General features: G+C 38.5%; 2 protein-coding genes across 2 annotated transcripts in view; one reads left to right on the forward strand and one right to left on the reverse strand.

Moving 5' to 3' along the window:
- The window catches only part of myo6a (myosin VIa), a 227,596-nt gene that overhangs the window by 33,175 nt on the left and 171,157 nt on the right, over positions 1–23,264 (forward strand). The window contains exons 2-8 of the mRNA XM_059355862.1: positions 1,428–1,562; positions 9,612–9,681; positions 9,777–9,850; positions 13,286–13,415; positions 15,022–15,127; positions 16,856–16,911; positions 17,003–17,100. Coding sequence (XP_059211845.1) covers positions 1,446–1,562; positions 9,612–9,681; positions 9,777–9,850; positions 13,286–13,415; positions 15,022–15,127; positions 16,856–16,911; positions 17,003–17,100 — 651 coding nt within the window. The 5' untranslated portion in view covers positions 1,428–1,445. The remainder of the gene's footprint in view (positions 1–1,427; positions 1,563–9,611; positions 9,682–9,776; positions 9,851–13,285; positions 13,416–15,021; positions 15,128–16,855; positions 16,912–17,002; positions 17,101–23,264) is intronic.
- Positions 18,316–20,416, reverse strand: LOC131990710 (E3 ubiquitin-protein ligase TRIM35-like). Its single transcript, XM_059355825.1, has one exon. The coding sequence runs from the start codon at positions 20,414–20,416 to the stop codon at positions 19,019–19,021; it is 1,398 nt and encodes a 465-aa protein (XP_059211808.1). The 3' UTR covers positions 18,316–19,018.

The raw sequence follows: 23,264 nt of genomic DNA on the forward strand, positions 1-23,264 counted from the left end.
TTAATATTTTTTTCCCATGTCTGAATATATAATTTAAATAAATGAATCCATAAGTCCAACAAAAAACTATATTTTTACATTTCTACATCTTCCCGCCACCTTCATTAAGTTAAACAACTAGATTTTATTACATATTTAGAGAGTTTATCTGATTTCGGAGCATCAGAAGTGTCCCTGAACGCGTCGTCCCAGCAGCAGGAAGTGGAGCTGCTGCTGCCTGACTCAATAACGCTGTAATTGGTTTGTTGGCGGCCGTGAAGCTCCAGAGAGCTCAGAGAGTCGATGCCGTTTGTGTTGAGTCCTGCGTTTGTGTTTGATTTTCAATAATTCATCTACAAACTGAAGCGAACACAGAACAACCTCCACTACTACTATTATTACTGCTGCTGTTACACATGGAAGGCAACAATAAACAGGAAAACATCTTTAAAACTTCTGTCAGCAAAAACTGTTTTGAACTAAAAAGTAATAAAAGTGCTTTTAAAGTTTCCCAGCCTTTCAAAACGTGCTGAGATTCATTTGAAACAGTTTTTTAAAAAGCTAATAAACTTTAATCAAAGCAGAGAAAATACTGTTAATGTTTAAATGCTTGTTAGATTTTAATATCCAATGGTTTTATTGTTTTGGTTGGTTGAGAAAATATAAATATATCTCTCAAAAGAAGAAGTTTCAGATGTCAAAATAAGACAAAATTACACAAGACACAAAATTGCCAAAAAACAATAATCAAAAAAATGACACAAAAAGACACAAAATTACACAAAAAAGACACAAAATTACCAAAAAAGACACAAAATAACCAAAAAGACACAAATTACACAAAAAAGACACAGAATTACAGAAAATAGACACAAAATTACACAAAAGACACAAAAAGACACAAAATTACACAAAAAAGACAACAGTACACAAAATTGACACAAAATTACACAAAAAGACACAAAATTACACAAAAAAGACACAAAATTACACAAAAAGACACAGGTGCCATATTTAAAGTTTTAAAGTGTGTTGTTTCCCTGAATCTTGTAGCTTTGCTTCATGTGCAGAACATTTATTTCATGACGATTTTATCTTGATTTTTGTAGTGTTTTAGATGATATTTACCTTTTTATTTTTTTGTGTTTTTTCCTGTAACTCACCGTGCTGTTTGAGCTCATGACTTTAACAGAAGTGTTTGTGGGCTTCTGAGTGTTTTGGCTGCAGAGAAAACAATATAAATCAGTTTTGAAGGAACAAGGAAGACAGAAATGCTTCTTTCCTTCGAGGCAGTGAAGCATTTAAAAAGCTGTAAATGATTACAGCTCATAAACAAGCGTCTGAAGTTTAAAGTGGAGTAAAGAAGTGGCTGGTAGGTTCCAAACCTCTAACTGTGTGTCTGTGTGTGTGTGTGTGTGTGTGTGTGTGTGTGTGTGTGTGTGTTGCAGAGCCCTGAGAGCGGAGCGATGGAGGATGGGAAGCCGGTGTGGGCGCCCCACCCAGCGGACGGGTTCCAGCTGGGAACCATCGTGGACATCGGAGCCGACAGCCTCACCATCGAACCTCTCAAAGGGAGGGGCAAGGTGAGCCCCCTCCAAACTACACACACACACACACACACAGCTGATGATGATGATGATGATGATGATCCTTTTATCTTCAGTTATGTTTGAACAAATGCTTTCAAATCACCTTTATCCTTAAAAGAACCTGGAATATGGAGTCAGAAAGAAATCAGCTGAGCAGACTCTGCTGCAGGCTGCACAGCTGCTGTCTGATTATTACGTGGGTTTCTAGTTGCATTGTGGGAAATGTAGGAGCCAGATTTAGACAAGAAATAAGAATGCATGCAATAAAAAAGATGACTTGGACAAAAGATTTAATAGATTCCAGTAAAAAACAGCACCTTAAACTAGGGCTGCACGATTATGGGCAACATGATAATCACGATTATTAATCAGGATTATTCATCACATTAGGGAAAACATCTGTATTTTATTGCACTACTTTTAAACAAACAATAGAAACAGTTTTTAGTGTCTGGTGCTTGTTGTAAACAAACAGAGATCGCTAAGTGAATACCTCCTGCAGCAGCAGCACATACACACTGTACTGCTACAGAGCTAACTGTTAGCCTGTTAGCACATACACACTGTACTGCTACAGAGCTAACTGTTAGCACATACACACTGTACTGCTACAGAGCTAACTGTTAGCCTGTTAGCACATACACACTGTACTGCTACGGAGCTAACTGTTAGCCTGTCAGCACATACACACTGTACTGCTACAGAGCTAACTGTTAGCCTGTTAGCACATACACACTGTACTGCTACAGAGCTAACTGTTAGCCTGTTAGCACATGGCGGCCAAAATCGTGATCACGATTGAAATTCTATTAATTGTGCAGCCCTACCTTAAACTTGATTGTTTCAACTGTCTTTCATGCGATATGCAATATGTTTTGCAATATTTTTACCCTCCAGTTAAAAATGTGAAATAATCCTGGACAAAACAATTGTTATTCATACTTAAAATATGCATAAAACTCATCAGACACATCAGCTGCTGTTTGCTCAACACACATGCATTCCCAGTTGCATTGTGGGAGCAGCCTGTTTGCAGACAAAAAGTCCCCAAAAGTGTCCTTGTTTCCCGCTCTGACAGGTGGACCCTGAACCTCTCGGAGCTTCTGACATGCTTTTACCTAAAGTGTGTTAATGATTTAACGTGTCACTTAAGGCAGTAACAGTTATAGGCCATAAAGCATCATTGACTGGATGATTCACCTGCAGCTTTACAGCCTGACGCTCTAATGATCTCGAGTGCAGAATTAATCAGCAGCGTGTCGACTCGAGTGGCTCTTCACCGCAACACAAACAGGCTCTTCCTCCCTTAATTCACTTTTCTGCCTGGATCAGGTGCCATATCGCCCTCGGCAAAGCTTTTAATGTCGCTGAGAGCCCGTCGTTGCCGTGGAAACCCGTAAAGCTTGGTGTCCGTCTCGCTAATCTTTTCCCAGAAGGCCCCTGTGACTGAGTGCTTCCTCTGCAAAGAGCCTCCTCGCTAATACTGACCCATAAAACACACCACTGTCACAGTTCTAATGGGAACACAGCCGTGTGTGTGTGTGTGTGTGTGTGTGTGTGTGTGTGTGTGTGTGTGTGTGTGTGTGTGTGTGTGTGTGTGTGTGTAAAGTTGTGTCCACCTGTTGGTTTTAGCCGTAAAAGTCAGTTTTGATGCATTTGTGCAGCTGTGTCTCTTCTCCTTCCTCATGAATTAAGTTCCTACAGTTTATAATTTAATTAAAAACGTCCATCACAAAGGTCCAACTGTCCAGCTGAGCAGCAGTTTACAGCAGTTATTCTCCAGTTTTACAGTTTTTTTTCTGTAAGAAATTACCCCCTGTTCCCTAATGTTCCCTCCTGTTCTCTAATGTTCCCTCCTGTTCCTTAATTTTACCTCTTGTTCCCTAATGTTCCCTCCTGTTCCTGAATGTTCTTTCCTATTCCCTAATGTTTCCGCCTGCCACCTCCTGTTCTTTAATGTTCCCTCCTGTTCCCCAGTGTTCCCTAATGTTCCCTAATGTCCCCACATGTTCCTTAATGTTCCCTCCTGTTCCCCAGTGTTCCCTAATGTTCCCTAATGTCCCCACATGTTCCTTAATGTTCCCTCCTGTTCCCCAATGTTCTCTAATGTTCTCTAATGTTCCCTCCTGTTCCCTAATGTTCTCTAATGTTCCCTCCTGTTCCCTAATATTCCCCAATTTTCCCTCTTGTTCCCTAATGTTCACACCTGTTCCCTAATATTCCATCCTGTTCCCTAATGTTCTCTACTGTTCCCTAATGTTCCCTCCTGTTCCTCAATTTTACCTCTTGTCCCTTAATGTTCCTTCCTGTTCTCTAAGGTTCCCTCTTGTTCCCTAATATTCCCTCCTGTTCCCTAATGTTCCCTCCTGTTCCTCAATTTTACCTCTTGTCCCCTAATGTTCCTTCCTGTTCTCTAATGTTCTCTCCTGTTCCCTAATGTTATCTCCTGTTCCCTAATGCCCCGACATGACCCCCAAGGTTCCCTCCTCTTCCTTAATTTTACCTCTTGTTCCGTTCCCTCCTGTTCCCTAATGTTCCCTAATGTTATAAGTGGAGTGTTTGAAGTTGTGTCCACCTGTTGGTTTTAGCCGTAAAAGTCAGTTTTGATGCATTTGTGCAGCTTCGTCTCTTCTCTTTTTATAATTTAATTAAAAACGTCAAAGGTCCAACAGTCCAGCTGAGCAGCAGTTTTACAGCAGTTCTTCTCCAGTTTAACAGATTTTACTGTGAATCTTTGAGTTTTTACTCCACCAGTTTACTATCAAGCAGCCGACCTCTGTGGGCGGTAAAAGCTGCTGTGAACACTCAGAAGTTCCTCGTAGGAGGGCAGCTGAACTCAGCTTTTATTCACAACAATAAAAGCATTTTACGCTGCTCCACATTCCCCAAAAAATGGAGGTAATTATTGTGGACACAAGCTGACTTTTGCACTAATGGTTGCACAATATATTCACGTTTGTGCACAAGATTAAGAGAAAGTTTTGACTAAAGTCTCATCAAAAGCAGGTTGATTATTTCTCCTTCTATCTTTTTATGCATACAACTTTCCTGCATTAGCATGTGATTTTGCACCTTGGATCTACGTTTCTATCTTCTACCAGAGCTGTTAAAACATGAATGAATCCCAAACTAACCCTGACCCTGAACTTTAACTCTCCCTAACGTAAAGTATTTTATAGGTGGAGTTTGTCGAGGACAGTATAAAGCCTTCAAGGTTCAGTTCAGGGTAAAAAAGCCCTTTCTGTTGGTTACAACTTCTTAAAGAAACAGAAAGAATTGCTGCTGATGCTTTTATTTTAGCTCAAGCAGCAACAAATTTGCCTTGTTGCATAAACTCTCGTGAGGAAAGAAAAATTCTGGCAACTGTTTTGTGTTATTAAACAGAAATAAACAACTGTATAACTTCTGAATTGAAGTTTTTCTCATCCACTGAACTGACACAAGTTATATTGTGTTGTTAACTCATCTAACACACTTAATTCAGTCTGTAGAGAAACTAAAATAAAAGTCACCAAACCATCAAAAAAGTTAAGTCTTTACACTTTTCAAACATCCACCATCTCTGGTTTGGACAAAATAACTCTTTTAGTTGTTGAGTATGATGTAAAAATATGGACCTGGCTTTTCTTCCGCTGCAGTCTGCTTATAGGAAGTCCAATAAACTTGCAAAATAAAATGTCAAAAATCTTTCCAAAAAGAAGCAAATCAAAACCTTTATCATCAGGATTAAACCCCAAGTATTCCCAAACAGAGACAGATGCATTTTAAATTTAATATTCCTGAAAATCGCTGTGTTTCTCAGCTCAGATGCCTCTTTTACCTGCAGACACTGACCCCTGGTGGCGGCTGCTGAGAACTACACATAAAAGAAAAATACAGCAACTCTGTGAAAGTCTGTAGTTTTAGTTTCAATATTTTTATGAGAAGCATTTTTGCAGTCAGTTCTTGGCACCATTTCTTCATAGTTTCCCATTCAGCATCCTCCTGTTCCCTTCCCTTCACCTGGCTTCATGCTTTTCTTCCCTTGCAGTCTGCTTGTAGGAAATCCTATAAACTTAAATAAAATGACAGAAATCGTCCAAAAACAGTCAAACCAAAACCTTTATCATCAGGACTAAACCCAAAATACTCTCAAACAGAGACAGATGCATTTTAAATTTTAATATTCCTGTAAATTGCCGTGTTTCCTCTTTTACCTGCAGACACTGACCCCTAGTGGCGGCTGCTGTGCACTACACATACAAAAAAACTCTTCTGTGTGAGAGTTTGTACTTTTAGTTTCAATATTTTTTATGAGAAGTATTTGTGCACAGTTCTTGACACAATTTCTTCATAGTTTCACATTTCTTACAGACTGTAATAAAGACAGATGACAAAGAAAAGGGGGTAATATTCTGTTTAAAGTCTATATTTAGGCTGAATATCGATATACGGTATATATCCTGATATTTTTATCCCAAAGTGAGAGAAAATCTTCAGTCAAAGTCAAATATGACATGTCACAAGTTTTATTGAAACCGTTTATTTAAGTGAACATAAATACTGTATAACAACAGGAGAATCTTTTTGTTAAAATCAAAGCTCCATAAAGTGCACATTTAAATAAAAAAATATCTTAAATAAAAATAGCCTATGAAATAATAAAACATTTTTTTTAACTATATCGATATATGCAATATTGTTTAATTCCATATAACATTTAAAAATACATCGATGTATTTATTATATCGATATATTTCCCAGCCCTATTTTTGACGGTGTTAAAGTCAGTATTTCTTAATATTCTGATATACTGTAACACCATAATCCAGCCTGAGCCCAGTGTGTGTTTGAAGCAGGAACAAACAGTGTTTGACAGCGTACAGTATGGCTCTGCCCTCTTCAGATCTTTCTCCTCAGAGAGTTTCCGGCTGCAGCCGAGGCCTCCGACAGCCAGAACAATGTCCCGTCTGTCCGGCTGCAGCCAGTTTGTGCCAGTGTCTGACGATGCGTTCACTTGCTGGCAGACCTCCTGCGGTGGACGTCAGGAGCAGCACAGAGAGCATGATACCCACTCACTATCACACACAATGGGTGACTCTCTGGCCTCTCACTGTGTGTTAACCCATTAAAGCCGATGAAATGAAATGCATCAGAATACATGTGGGAGTGTCACAATGCAACAGAACTGAAATCATCACCAAAGAAAGACACAAAATGACCAAAAAGGACACAGAATTGCCCAAAAAAGACACAAAATTATCCCAAAAAGACACAAAATGATTAAAAAAGACACAAAATTACCCCCAAAAACACAGAATTACCAAAGAAAGACACAAAATTACCCAAACAAGACATAAAATTACCAAAAAAACACACAGAATTACCCAAAAAAGACACAAAATTATCCCAAAAAGACACAAAATTATTAAAAAAGACACAAAATTACACAAAAAAGACAGAAAATTACACAAAAAAAGACAGAATTACCAAAAAACACACAAAATTACCCCAAAAGACACAAGATTATTAAAAAAGACACAGAATTACCAAACAAAGACACAAAATTATTTAAAAAAAGACACAAAATTATGCAAAAAAGACACAAAATTATCCCAAAAAGACACAAAATTATTAAAAAAGACACAAAATTACCCCAAAAAAGACAGAAAATGACACAAAAAAAGACAGAATTACCAAAAAAACACACAAAATTACCCCAAAAGACACAAAATTATTAAAAAAAAGACACAGAATTACCAAAGAAAGACACAAAATTATTTAAAAAAAGACACAAAATCATTCAAAAAAAGATACAGAATTACCAAAAAATTACATAAAATTACTTCAAAAAAACTTCAGGTTTTAGGGGGTTAATGTGTGTGTGTGTGTGTGTGTGTGTGTGTGTGTGTGTGTGTCACAGTTTGATCTGCCTGAGAGCTGCAGATGGAGACAGTGAGGCTGTTGGTTCAGTTATTATCACACTGGATATTCTAGGTGATTCATAGCTCAGAGCCTGGTTTAGTCTCCTCGTCGAGGTATTTCAGGCCAAACATTCTGATCATTATGAGGGATTAAACCAGACTTTGCAGCCTCAGGAACAGCCTGATTGCTGTTTGCTCTCTGCAAAATTAAAAAGAAGCTCGTATTAGCTTGCAGTAGAGAGACTGGATATTTTTTATGCGACTTGACATTGCATGCTAGTTCTTAGCAGGGATGGCGTGCTGTTGGACTGTTGCAGGAAAAATCTGATGTTTTTTGGGGAAATCTGCAGATCTTTTAGGATTTAAAAGACTCTGATGAAGTTCCAGTAGGGAGCCAATTAGCCTAGCTTAGCATAAAGACTGTAAACCAAGGGAAACAGCTAGCCTACTGGTTCCTATCCGGCTACAACGTTTTAGTATCGATACTTTTTTGAGTATCGATACTTTTGACAACCCTAGTACATACATCCAGATATTTGACGCCACTTGGAGCCAGTAAAATGGATTTATAAACGGAGATAAAAAGGGTGGACAGCTCCTTTTTTCTCCCAGATTATTGGCCTTGCCTCACCTCCTCCTCCACCTCCTCCTTCCCTAGTTTCTCTCCTCACGCGGCGCAGCGTTGTGGAATCCGTCCAGTTTGGGCTGAGAATGTGGAACATGCCACCAGTGGAAAGAATGAAGGGCCTGTAGGTCACCTCGGTTCTGCAGCGCCGCTCTAACCGGCAGATTAAAGGAATACAAACCCGACTCCAGCACCACCAGGTCACGTGTGATTTCATTAAGCTGCTGTTGTAGTTCAACACGGCAGGAATGTGAGACGTGTGGACAGAAACTCTAGGAAACAATCCTGGAACAAGAAGGAGGAGGAGTTCTTAAAAAAGGGAAATGACAGATGACTGATACCGTGTTAAATAAAAGAGACGTTACAATATGGAAATTATACTGAAAACAGCATCATTTCATGACTTTGTACCTCCTGTTCCCTAATGTTCCCTAATATTCTCTAATGCTCTCTCCTGTTCCTCTAATGTTCCCTCCTGCCACCTCCTTTTCCCTAATGTTCTCTCCTGTTCCCTCCTGCTCCCTCCTGTTTCTAAATGTTCCTTCCTGTTCCCCTAATGTTCTCTCCTGTTCCAGCTTGTTCCCTAATGTCCACTCCTGCTCCCTCCTTTTCCTTATTGTCTCCTCCTGTTACCCAATGTTCCCTAATGCTCTCTCCGGTTCCCTAATGTTCCCTCCTGTTCCCCTAATATTCTGTCCTGTTACCTTCTGTTCCCTAATGTTCCCTCCTGTTCCCTAATGTTTCCTTATGTTCCCTAATGTCCCCTCCTGTTCCCTAATGCTTCCTAATATTTCCTTATGTTCCCCAATGTCCCCTCCTGTTCCCTAATGTTCCCTGATGTTCTCTCCTGTTCCCCAATGTTCCCCAATGTTTCCTAATGTTCCCTAATGTCCCCTCCTGTTCCCTAATGTTCCCTCCTGTTCCCTAATGCTTCCTAATATTTCCTAATGTTCCCTAATGTTCTCTCCTGTTCCCCAATGTTCCCCAATGTTCCCTAATGCTTCCTAATATTTCCTAATGTTCCCTCCTGTCCCCTGATGTTCTCTACTGTTCCCTAATGTTCCCTCCTATTGATACTTGGTGGTCATGAATCGATATAATATCGTCATGCAAAGTATAATGATAATCTCCTCTATTGATTTTTTCCCCCCAAAATATATTAAATAAAATGATGTCTTGTTGTATTTGTGATCTACAGTCTTTTTTTTTTTAAGGTTTTCAACCCTGATTCCAGTTTGCAAATTAATTTATCTCATAAAGGAAAAGCAAATGATCAAATTCTGTTTTATTTACATTTTAAAAAACGTCCCAACCTTTTTTTTTTTAAATTGGGTAATATCTTCTACCCACTTAAAAATGTATAAAATGTTAAATATATGAACCAAACTTGCCTCGGATGACAAAATATTCGACCCTCTAGCAGAGATCCTGTGTTTTGTTCTGTCCTGAGCTTTTCGACTTTATGATTCCTAATAATTTATTTAATTTAATCTTTCTCTTGTTGTGTTTTCTCAGACCTTTCTAGCTGCTGTGAGCCAGGTGTTCCCTGCAGAAGATGACGTCAACAAACATGTGGAGGACAACTGTACGTTTTAACTCTCATTAATCCTCTTTTAAAAAGAATCTTCAGGTTCGTCTTCACGTCCCTGTAAACCTTCCTGTCCTGTTTGTGTCCTGCAGGTTCTCTCATGTACCTGAACGAAGCCACGCTGCTCAACAACGTCCGTGTGAGATACAGCAAAGACAAGATTTATGTGAGTACTGACGGGATGAGAGAGAAGATTTTAAACTTTAGATGATAGTGGATCGTCTAAAGCAGGGGTCTCAAACTCAAATCACCTGGGGGACGATGGAGGCAGTATCAGAATGACCAAAAAAAGACACAAAATTACTAAAGAAAAGACACAAAATGACAGAAAAAGGACACAAAATGACCAAAAAATACACAATATTACCAGAAAAGACAAACAATTATTTAAAAAAGACACAAGATTATTAAAAAAAGACACAAAATGACAGAAAAAAAATAAATTACTTACCAGAATTACCAAAAAAGACACAAAATTACAAAAAAGACACAGAATTACCAAAATACATAAATTATATATTTTTAAAAAGACAGAAAATTATTTAAAAAAGACAGAAAATTATTTAAAAAATACACAGTTACTAAAAAAAGACACAGAATTACCAAAAAAGACACAAAATTATTTTAGAAAGACACAAATTATATAAAAAAAGACACAAAATTACTAAAAAAGACACAAAATTATTTTTTAAAAGACACAGAATTACCAAAAAAGACACAAAATTATTAAAAAAGACACAAAATTACCAAAAAAAGTAATTAAAGGGACCTTCCACACACAACACGGTAAAGTGCCATTCATATAAAACTCACATTAAACTTTCATATCAAGGTCAAAATTATTAAAAAGACACAAAATTATTAAAAAAGACACAAAATGACAAAAAAATACACAGAATTACCAAAAAAAGACACAAAATTATGTAAAAAAGACACAAAATGACTAAATAAAGACACAAAATGAGAAAAAAAGACACAATATAACCAAAAAAAGACACAAAATTATTTTAAAAAAGTAATTAAAGGGACCTCATATCATATAAAACTAACATTAAACTTTGATATCAAGGTCTAAAGGGATACATCTGTTATTCCAAGTTATACAAAAATTCTTTATTTTCTGTAGTTTTTGGATGCTTTTTTCATGCTGAATTCCCTGTTTTCAAGACATTTATGAGCACATCTCTGGTAAAGATTTTAATTGCAGCTTTGTGTGTCTTTGTGCAGAAACTACCAAGTTTTACACACTTTCTCTACAGTAATTTTAATATCTGAGAAATGTTTAAACTGGATTTAATCATAGATCTTAAATCTCAACAAATTATTCAATCAAAGCATTGAGATCAATACATTACTAAAGGTTTCTGACACTCCCAGAAGCCTCAGAGACTTTTATTTTTCTTTCCCTGTGTGTTCAGGATATCACAACAAACACAGAGATAATATCAGTGTTGCAAAATCTTTTCCAATGAAAGTAGTTTGCATTAGCTTCAAAAGATTGTGGTTGCTTAGAGCAGCATGCACAGACATGAATTACATTCAATTCTTTGTTGTTTTTTCAGTAATTGTCTGAGAAGTTACTAAATTTGCTGCTTTTTTTAGAAGTAAAGTTGTTAAAAGAGTCTGAAAAAGTTGTTAAATTTGGCAAAAAAGTCATTAAGTTGGTAGTGTTTGATAACATGAGATGCAGAAGCTTTTATTTTGTAATGATTCTCACTGAACTGAGAGTGAAGCTGAAGTGAAGCTCCAGTCTGAGTCAGAACGATTTGATACGACACGTTTAAAATCAGCCGACGAGAGAAAAACCTGCTGCAACATCTGACACAATATCTGATGTTTTAACCTGCCTGCAGCACACACACACACGCACACACACACACACACACACACACACACAGATGGATGCACACACACACACACACACACACACACACATACACAGAGGCAAACACATGCACGCACTGATGCGCACACACAGGTGCACACAAGTGCACACACACACACACACACACACACACACGCACACACTTATGCACACACACAGACACACAGACTCAGATGCACACACACACATGCACACACACAGATGCACATGCACATACACACACACACAATATCACACACAATCACAGACACACCCAAATGCACACACACAGAGACACACACAGATGCACACACACACAGAGACACACACACACACACACACACACACACACAAACAAACACAGACAGACACAGATGTAGATACACTCTCACAATCACACACACATCAACATACACACACACACACACACACACACACACACACACACACACACACAGACAGACACACACGTACTTACATGCAAACACTCACTTTTCCGCCTCCACTTGCAGATACATGCCTCCCTCTGACGCAGACTGTTGGTATTAATAATAATAATAATATTAATAACAATAATAATAGTCTTTGCAGGACTCATTAGCACAATGCATTTTCTAACGTCTCACCCCTTTTATAATAATAATAGTTTATAATAACTTCTATAAGTGCCCTGGCTTTAGAGTTTCATCCTGGTGGTTTGAACCTCAAATACTAAAACTATAATACACATTATGCTGCTGGTCTCAGTGTGTGTTTTCTGGTGGACTTAGACTTGGTGCAGGCTGACATCTAGTGGCTGAAGGCGGAAGTGACGCTGTTCATCCTGAGCTCACAGTGTGAACAGTCAGACACTGAGCAGTTTAATTATTTGTGTCTTTTTGTGTCTTTTTTTGTCTCTTTTGGTCATTTTGTGTCTTTTTTTAAACTTATTTTGAGTCTTTTTTTGGTCATGTTGTGTCTTTTTTTGGTCATTTTGTGTATTTTTTTATTCATTTCGTGTCTTTTTTTTGGACATTTTGTGACTTTTATTGGTCATTTTGTGTCTTTTTTTTATCATTTTGTGTCTTTTTTTGACATTTTGTGACTTTTATTGGTCATTTGTGTATTTTTTTAGTCATTTTGTGTTTTTTTTTTTGGTCATTTTGTGTATTTTTTTATTCATTTCGTGTCTTTTTTTGGACATTTTGTGACTTTTATTGGTCATTTGTGTGTTTTTTTTTTAGTGATTTTGTGTATTTTTTTGGTCATTTTGTGCCTTTTTTTATTCATTTTGTGTCTCTTTTTGACATTTTGTGACTTTTATTGGTCATTTGTGTCTTTTTTTTAGTCATTTCGTGTCTTTTTTTGGACATTTTGTGTCTTTTTTTAAATCATTTTGTCTCTTTTTTTGACATATTGTGACTTTTATTGGTCACTTGTGTCTTTTTTTAGTCATTTTGTGTATTTTTTTGGTCATTTTGTGTCTTTTTTTTATTCATTTTGTGTCTTTTTTTTGACATATTGTGACTTTTATTGGTCATTTGTGTCTTTTTTAGTCCTCATGGAGTTTACAGCCAGAACTTTAGAGGTAAATTTACAGTAGGGCTCCACGCTGCTTTGTTTTCTAGTCTGGATGGAGGCAACAAGTCTGGATTATTTGGAGCTCCAGGACACTCCACAGGGTTAACTTCTGTCATTTGTTGTTTTTATCCTCCTAAATGATTCTCCTCTTCCTCCTCTCCTCCTCCTCCTCCTCAGACGTTTGTAGCCAACATCCTGATAGCAGTGAACCCGTACTATGACCTCCCAAAGCTTTACTCTCCAGACACCATCAAGCAGTACCGGGGCCGCTCGCTGGGCACGCTGCCGCCACACGTCTACGCCATCGGTGAGTCACCGCTCCATCCTGCTGCAGCTGCTTTACCTCCTCTGGTCCTCTGGTTCCCTGCTCTGTAGGAGGACGCTCTGTGGTCAACACGTTAGATAACAACACGGTCTGTCTGCTGCTGAACTCTCTCCTGACTCACAGAGGATCGATTATTGACTCATCATCAGCAACACTTTACTCTGCTGCTGCTGGGTCAAACAGGCTGCTCAACATCCAACAGGAACAATAAAATACAGATTAATGCACGAATATGGCATATTTATGTACAGTTTGAACATGAAGGCAGTGCAGGTGCAAGCTGGTAATAACACGATATAGAGAAATGACATAAATATGAACTCTGTATAGGTCAGAATATACAGTATCAACAGTAGGATACATGTATGTGTGTATAAAGTGCAAGAAAGTTCATGTTTGTGCAGTATTTTTGGCGATACTGTGTGATATATAGAAGCTGGTGAGGATTTTGGTGAGATTTTCTTCAGTTTTTGTCATTTTCTAGCCTCTGTTAGTCGTTGTTTCATCATTTTTATCTTAGTTTTTGTCAAGTTATTGGTCATTTTTGACTGATTTCTACTTTAACTGCTTGTCAAATTGCCAATCAGGTTGTAGGAACGCCGCAAAATTACAACACAGTTTAGAGGAAAGTGTCAGGGAGATAAACAAGCAAACAAGCAAACTCGTGCAAAATATACAGTAGCTACTCAGGCTGCAACTTACAGTTATATGCATTGTATTATTTTTATCTAGACTAATTATTTGGTTGTTTTTGCCTGTAAAATGTCAGAAAATGGTCAAAAATATCAGTCTGTCCTTCCTGAAGCCCAATATTACATCAAACATCTTTTTTTGTCCACAAAGCAGAAATAAGGTGGACTTTTTGAACTTTATTTTCTTAAAAAAAAATACTCAAAACAGTTGGCCATTAGTTTAACTGTGAACTTATGAGTGAATCTTTAAATATATGCAGCTCTGATAGCTGGTTTTAGCAAGCTTTGCAAGATCTTTTAGCTTTTTGATATTAAAGTATTTATCATTGTCTAGATGAGGACAGAACAATATGTAATTGTAGTTGTTTAACTTGTTCTCCTGTTAAAGAGAAGAGAAAGGCATGCAAATATTGCTGATTTGAAATCTAAATTTAGATAATTTTGTTTTGAACCTGGACCTGTACAAATTAAATTATTTTTCAAACTAAATTTCAGTCTCAGACAGCCTGTAGTATAAACGTCATCATGACAAACCTGGAGTTACATTTTGTTCAGTTGAAGCTTAAATGTGGTTTATTTTTTCTGAAGTTATCAAATTCTATGAAAAGACCAAAATATAAAAGTTAATTGATTCTTCGTGCAGAATCGTTTCATTAACAATCTCCTGGTTTAGTTTGCGATCTGTCCAGCAGGCAGCAGGCAGCGCTCAGATTTCCCACAGTCCTTTGAACGCCACACGACTCAGAGTGCCTCATCAGCTCCATTTATACTGCAGAATAAAACACAAAACGTTAAATATCAGTGTGAATATTTGTGTCCTTGAGGTGGAGGAAAGTGTAATCTAACAGCTGTGTCTGTGTGTGTGTGTGTGTGTGTGTGTGTGTGTGTGTGTGTAGCTGATAAGGCGTACAGGGACATGAAGGTCCTGAAGATGAGCCAGTCCATCATCGTCTCAGGGGAGTCTGGAGCCGGGAAGACCGAGAACACAAAGTTTGTGCTCAGGTGAGGACGATTTAAAAAAAAAATGTGTTGCTGACATCACACTCAATGAGCATTTAATTACAAACATCTGGGGAGTTGAGGAGTTTAAACATTAAATATATATTATTTTCAATTGAAACTATGTCAAAAATCGAACTATCAAATTATCGCATTTGGTTTTATTTACATTATTTACAAGTTTTTTAGGTATCTGTGTTCTAGTTGTTCAGTTTTAAAGGGTGAATTAACAGCTCGTGGTGGAAAAATAATAACCAAATAAAGTTTCACATTGTTCCGACATTGTTTACAATCCAATTAGCAGCTTGACACGTGAAAAATGAAATCACCAGGAGCTTCATGTAACGGCTAATAAAAAGCTAAATTGTACTGAGATGCTGGATGATGCGTTTCCGAAATTGCACAGGCTGGAATAAAACTAGTACATTTACTCAAGTACTGTACTTAAGTACAGTTTTGTGGTACTTGCAACCCAGTTGCCACTCGCCATGAAACAGGAAGAATTTAGACTAGCTTGATCATGGATGAGGCTGGGACGGAACGGAGGTTCTGATTGGCCTTAGAGGCGCTATGGCAACCGGGTAGCAAAAAATGTTACAATAGAAAACGGAGGTTCTGATTTGCCTTAGAGGCGCTATGGCAACCGGGTAGCAACAAATGTTACAATAGAAAACGGAGGTGCTGATTGGCTGAAGAGGCGCTATGGCAACCGGGTAGCAACAAATGTTACAGTAGAAAACGGAGGTTCTGATTGGCTGAAGAGGCGCTATGGCAACCGGGTAGCAACAAATGTTACAAAAGAAAACGAAGGTTCTGATTGGCTGAAGAGGCGCTATGGCAACCGGGTAGCAACAAATGTTACAAAAGAAAACGAAGGTTCTGATTGGCTGAAGAGGCGCTATGGCAACCGGGTAGCAAAAAATGTTACAATAGAAAACGGAGGTTCTGATTGGCTGAAGAGGCGCTATGGCAACCGGGTAGCAACAAATGTTACAATAGAAAACGGAGGTGCTGATTGGCTGAAGAGGCGCTATGGCAACCGGGTAGCAACAAATGTTACAAAAGAAAACGAAGGTTCTGATTGGCCTTAGAGGCGCTATGGCAACCAGGTAGCAACAAATGTTACAATAGAAAACGGAGGTGCTGATTGGCTGAAGAGGCGCTCTGTGTATCTGCGATTGATTGCTCTGCCTCAACTGCCCGGATGTTCGTTGCAGAAAATTGAAATTAAATTTTGCGAACTGAATTTGAATTGTGAGAACTGAATGTTCACTTACAAACCAATAAATTCAATTTCACATTACAATTCAGATCCAGTTTTCCAATGCAATGATTCAAATTGAACAATGCAAATTCAAATTATGTGATTCAAATTCTGTGTTTTAATGCAATTATTCAAGTTAAGCAATTCAAATTCAAATATAAATTATTCAAATTCAATTTCTGGTGGCACATATTTCAGTCCAGAAGAAAAAGGACCAGAAAATGACCGTTTTAGGGATTTTTTTGTGGCACAAAATGGCAAAAAAGCTGTTTCCTTTGGAAAAGTCTGCAAAATAGTGTTTCAATATGGCCTCCTGGAGGTCATGTGACAAATTAAAGCATTGCTATTGGTTCCCTATACTCTTTCCTCTTTTTTAAAGTATTGCATCATCTCAAAAACATGCCTGAGTGCGACCATCGTCCGTTAAAGACTTGAGTAAATGAGTAAATATGTATTTTTGCTGACAGATACTTGACAACCTCGTACGGAACGGGTCAGGACATCGATGAGAGGATAGTAGAAGGTGAGACTCACTTCTTCTCTCCACATCAGTCACAGTTTGGTTGTTTTTACTCTGTTTAACTTCTTCTTCTCCTCTTCCTTTCCGCCTGCAGCCAACCCGCTGCTGGAGGCTTTCGGGAACGCCAAAACGGTCCGGAACAACAACAGCAGTCGCTTCGGAAAGTTTGTGGAGATCCACTTCAACGAGAAGGTGCGTTTACTGTCCTCCAACATTAATAATACGTTTAAACTCCTTCACAAACAACCAGACGCCATGAATTAAATATGATGCCTTAATAGCTGCGGTTATTTAGCATAAACAGTCTGCATTTATCTTCATGAGCAGGTAATGAATATCTCTGCAGTCATGAACAAACACAATGTGCTGACTCAGCAAAAACAAACAGTAATGAGGCCGAGTTTTTGCACATTTTCACTCTTGTGTGTCTGTATTTGTTGCAGCTGCTCACCTGCAAATACACTACACATCAACTTATTTCAATATTTTCTTCATGCACAATGTTCTTTTTGCTTGTATTAGCCTCTATCTTCTCTGATTTTTACCTCTGACCTCAAGGAACCTGGATGTAAATGTGTTCTATGGGGACCCACAAGGCTATTTGTGATGATCAAATGCAGTTTAAGGCAGAAAATGCAGTAAAACGTGTTATTTTTGCCTCTTGAGTGTGCATATTTGTGCATCCTGGGGTCCCTAAACAGTCTGTGAGCTGCATAAATGGGGTCTGAGAGTAAAGCTGAGACTCTTGTGGATTCAATGAGCCCAATGTTCTTCATGTGTGATGATGTTAGTCCCCCTAGTTGTATTTAATTGCATGATGAGAAAACCTTAAAGACGTTTATTCTGTAGGATGTGGAAGCTGGCTGAGTGCAGCCCAACTTTTCTGGAGTTTCTGTGTTAGAGAACCAATGAAAGGTGGACGTTATATTTTAAGAGTTGGTGGTATGAGGAGATACTGTGACCTCTAGGATAATCACAGCCTCATGAAACTTTACAACCACAAACTAGAGACCTGGAGCATTCAGACTAGAGACCTGGATCATTCTGACTAGAGACCTGGAGCATTCAGACTAGAGACCTGGAGCATTCAGACTAGAGTCCTGGAGCATTCAGAGGATGGATGGCTGACACACTAGATTCACAATAAGAGGCTTTCTCAGCAGGAAACACAACACAAGTGCTGCCATACAATCGCACAAAATACACAAATCTACTAAAAGTCAAAAGTTTCTAAAACCAGATCACAGCGTGGATTTTTCTCTCTTGGAGTCTGAATGTGGGATTACTGGTTACTGTCAGCAGCCGTACATGAAGCCACGCCCACTGCCACAAACCTGCCCCACCCTTCACAATAAAAGCCCAAGAATGCATAAACACTGCAAATGCATTAAAGTTGATTACTTTATTTACAAATATTAACCAGAACATGGAAGTTTAATTCTGTAAATTAAAACAATAGGACAGATTTTTTTTTTTACAGTATTATGAAATTGCTTAATGGTCCTAAATGTTAAATGACAGTTAATTCTATGTTAGAACACAAAAACAATACACATCATATAGCTGAAGGTAAGTTTAAGGAAACTTTTTGTTTTCTTACAGTAAAACCTTACATGTAAAGTGAAAAGAAATCATAAAAAAACAGAAACGATTGTCAAACACACACTATCTCATTAAAGTAGAAACGCTTATATGATACTTATTTTACAGATATATATGTTTAAATACAGATATTAGCCGTTTATTTTCTGTATTTTTAAATACATTTTGTGTAAGATAACTTATAGTTGTTTCTGTTATTTGACAGTTATTTTTTATTATTGTTTTTTTAATTTTATTTAACACCCTGAAACACCAATACAACAAAAAAAAACAATCAATGAGAATTACGTTTTACGGAGAATTCAGTTAAAAGGTTTGATCAATAATCGAACAGGAAACCACAGAGACGCCTGCCAGTCACAGAGTGATTTGATCTGATGTTACATCATCATGACATCATCATGACATAATTTCCTCACACTGACGGAGAAACAAACATCACCAGGACAACGTACTCACATGTTCCTCAAAGACTTCAGGACGTCTTGAACAGAACGATGCTGATCGTCTATTTCTGTTGTCCTGCAGCCACAGAGACCTTCACTGGTAAAACCTGCAGTGGATGATCCTTATCATAATTGGTAAAATATGGAAACATCCTCTCAGTGAAAGTGTGTGTGAAGGTGTGTATGTGTGTGTTAGTGTCAGCATCAGAGAACGACAGCTTTCCTCTGTTCCAGTCCAGATTCACTCTGATCCTCTGGAGCTTCTTCTGGACTATGAGAGGAATTCCTTCATCTGATGGTGACTGTGATCCGTAATGATCACTACAGAACCCTATTCTCCATAATCCAGACCATATGTTTTCTCTTCTCTGGACAGACTCTGCTAACACACCCAGTGACCAGATTATATTGTCTCTAACCTCGACCTCCCAGCTGTGAGTCCCTGAGTTAAAACCCTCAGAGCCCAGAACAGTGCCAAAATCCCCAATCCTCTCTGGATTATCAGGAAGCTGCTGTTGTGCTCCTGCTCTCAGACTGGTCAGATCTTCAGACAGGATGAGTTCTGGACCAGCAGTGTTTGGGTCCAGAACAACAGGACTGTAGGAGACCAGGTCCTTCATCTTGTTCCAGATGTTGAAGGCCAGGTTGCCCAGGTGTTTGGCCTGGTCTATCAGAGCTCCTGAGGGCAGCTGTGGATCCTCCAGCAGGAGGCGCTGCTGGACTCTTTCCACTGCAGCCTTGTAGTTGTGCAGGAATGAGACGTGTTCAGCTCTCAGCTGGTCCTCTGTGGCTCTGACTGTGTCTGAAAGAGCTGCTATCTCTCTGCTCAGAGCCTCCATCTTCTCCTTCATCATCTGACTCTTCTGCTCCTCTTCCTCCCTCAGTGCAGCCATCCTGGCATCCTCTTCCTCTTCTAGAAACTGGTGAAGCTTCTTAAACTGCTTCTTAATCTGCGTCTCTGTGCGTCGGGCCTGGACCTGAATGTGTTCTGCTGTTTGATCAAACTTCACTTTAACTTCTTCAAAAACCTTTAACTTCTTCTTTAAAGGCTCCAGAGTTTCCTGGAGTTCCTTCTTGTGTTGTTGTGCAGCTTCATCGATGAGTCTGAATCTGTGGTTGGTGTGTTTTTCTGAGTCTCTGCAGATGTGACACACTGGCTGCTGATCGTCCAGACAGAAGAGTTTGAGTTTCTCAGAGTGCAGACTGCAGAGAGGCTCTGAAGCTCTCTGATGTCTCTCCTGTAAGAAACTCTCACACAGCTTCTTTAACACCAGGTTACAAGGTGGTTTACTCCTCGAAGATCTTCTCTTACAGACTGGACACTCTCTGGTTTGTTTCCCCGTCCACCAGTTCTGCAGACAGTCTTTACAGAAGCTGTGGCTGCATGACAGGACGACAGGATCTTTAAAGATGTCGTGGCAGACAGAACAGCAGAGATCGTCCTCTAATCTGGAAGCCATTTAGTCTCTGAGTGAAGCTGAAAACACAGCAGACAAACAGCTCAGCCACTCCCTGTTCTCTCAAAATTACTTTTCTTTCCTGTAAAACCGACGTTCAGTTCTTGGATTCAGCAGCTGGATGAAGTGGAGCTGTTCCAGTATTCCCAGTAATCTCCTGAAGTTGTCCTCTTTCAGTCAAAGTGGAGGTTTTAGTCCGAAGCTGAATCTTATCGTCCGTCTCTCAGAGAGAGTGTGTGTGTCTCTTCATCTCAGTGAGTCAGCATAACAGCCTCTTTCCTGTTTTGTCTTGGGTGACTCAGCTGAGGGGCGGAGCGGAGACCTAGAGCATTCAGAGGATGGATGGCTGACACACTAGATTCACAATAAGAGGCTTTCTCAGCAGCAACACAACACAAGTGCTGCCATACAATCGCAGAAAATACACAAATTTACTCAATGTCAAAAGTTTCTAAAAACAAATCACAGCCTGGATTTTTCTCTCTTGGAGTCTGAATGTGGGATTACTGGTTACTGTCAGCAGCCGTACATGAAGCCACGCCCACTGCCACAAACCTGCCCCACCCTTCACAATAAAAGCCCAATAATGCATGAACAGTGCAAATGCCATCAAATGAATTACTTTAATTACAATTATCAACCAGAACATGGGAGATGAAATCTATAAATTAAAACAATGGGACATATTCTTATTTTTTTTTTTACATTATTATTGTTGGGGTATCTGGTTACAGATATAAATCGCCTCACACGGGTCACCAAAATTTTGGGAATTAAGGATGGCTCTTTTATAAATAAATGATGACCTTGCACAGGGTGTCAAATATGTAAATAAAAGGGCGTTATCATAAATGCTATCCCTCCCATAAGGATACCAAATATATGTAGGGATGAACCTGAGCAACACTTTTGTGAATCTCACAGTTCAAAAGTGTAGTTCGATGGCTATAAGAATTATTAATAATTATCATAAATAATTATGAATTATACGAAATGATATGACTTGATTTGCTCGAAGTCATAGCTCGTTGGGGCACCATCTGTAAAACAGAAAAATATAGCCAATTCACCTAAATCAGTCTCATAAAGTTACTGAACTATCAATTGGGAACACTGATTATCAATTATGAATATAATTATAATCAAATTACCACATTAATATTTAGTAGTGGTTGAAGGAATCGTGAATTCTTTTCACAGCAGAGGTTAGAATATCGTTCATAATGTACAACATTAAATAGACAGCATTCGTAATCAAAAGATATTTATTCTAACAAGTAAAGCAAATAAAGCACACATCTACAACGTATAGAGAAGTACATTACAAAAGAGAGGAAACTTGTGTGTGTGTGTGTGTGTGTGTGTGTGTGTGTGTGCGCGTGTGTGTGTGTGGGTGTGTGAGGGGGGTTGAAGCTCCTCAAACAAAAAGATCATAAACTCAAGCTGTGAAGGGGTGACTAGGTCTTGCCTTTTGGCCAAGTGAGAGCTGCAAAACTGTTTGGTTACAGTTCATTTAAAGTATATAAGTGTAAATCAGTGTGTGAGCAGGTCAAAAGTTAGTAAGTTAGTTACATATAAGACTGACTGTCTGTATAAAGCAAGATTACATACAACTTTGATTGTAACACGAATATCACATAAATATACTTAAAACACACATACAAACCAAATCATTAATTACAGATCAAATCCTTTATACTAAAGTCCTTGCTGATTGCTTATCTAAGCCCAGTTACATTACTCACAGTCCAGTTGGAAAAGGGGGGAAATCCTTTTTCGATGGAGGGCGTGGAAGAAAGTTTGATTTCAGGTTGAGTTTCAATAATTTGCCATCTTGCAAATTAATTAACTGGTTGTCCTTGTTGTCGAGGTAAAGCTTTCTCTGGCAGTTGCAATGAACTTTGTGTTCATTAATGCAACATTGGTTCGCAGAGAAGGTCAGAGTTGCAGTTGTTTCAGAATTCCTTATGGAAAGGAGATTCTGTATGAAGTATCAGAAGGAAGAAGGCCTCACCTCAGCAGGGCTCTGCAGGAGATGAGGGGGAAGGGCTGGTGGATCCAGGGTTCCCTCTTGGATTGAGCTGCTTCAGTAAGCAGGGTAGAAGAAAGAGAGAGATCAGGGGGACACTGACCTGTTTTATCAGGGGACCCCATGTGAAGTCACAGGTCCCTTGACCAATGAGTTGGTCTGTGGGTCGTAAACGCCGACCATTCTGGGAGGAAAGTTCTTGAGAGGACTCAGAAAGCTGTTTCATTTAGTCCACAAATGTTAAAGTCCACAAATGAAACCAAGATTCACCTGTGGTACGATCCCAACATTATTAAATTGCTTATTGGTCTTGAATGTTAAATGACAGTTAATTCTATGTAAAAATACAAAAAAATACACATATTGCTGAATGTAAGATTAAGTAAACTTTTCTTTTTCTAACAGTAAAAAAAAAGACATCATAAAAAACTGTAAAAAGTTTGTCAAACACTTACTGTCGTATTAAAGTAAAAACACTTTAGTTATTCTATAGAATTATATGTTTTTATTACAGATATTAACTCTATATTATCTGTACTTTTAAAGAAATTATTTGTAACATAACTTACAGTTGTTTTCTGTTATTTGACAGCTATTTTTTAATATAACACCAAAAAGACGCCAATACCACTACAAAAAAAAATCAATGAGAATGAAGATTTACACATTTGATCAATAATCAAACAGTAAACCACAGAGATGCCTGCCAGTCACAGAGTGATTGACAGCTCTTTGATCTGATGTTACATCATCATGACATAATTTCCTCACACTGATGGAGAAAAACACATCACAAGGACAACATAGTCACATGTTCCTCAA

This window comes from Centropristis striata, chromosome 18 (assembly GCF_030273125.1).
Source record: "Centropristis striata isolate RG_2023a ecotype Rhode Island chromosome 18, C.striata_1.0, whole genome shotgun sequence".
In the NCBI taxonomy this organism is placed as follows: domain Eukaryota; kingdom Metazoa; phylum Chordata; class Actinopteri; order Perciformes; family Serranidae; genus Centropristis; species Centropristis striata.

Bases quoted from the DNA above. Each gene is read 5' to 3' on its own strand.
- LOC131990710 (XM_059355825.1), bottom strand. From the start codon at position 20,416: ATGGCTTCCAGATTAGAGGACGATCTCTGCTGTTCTGTCTGCCACGAC.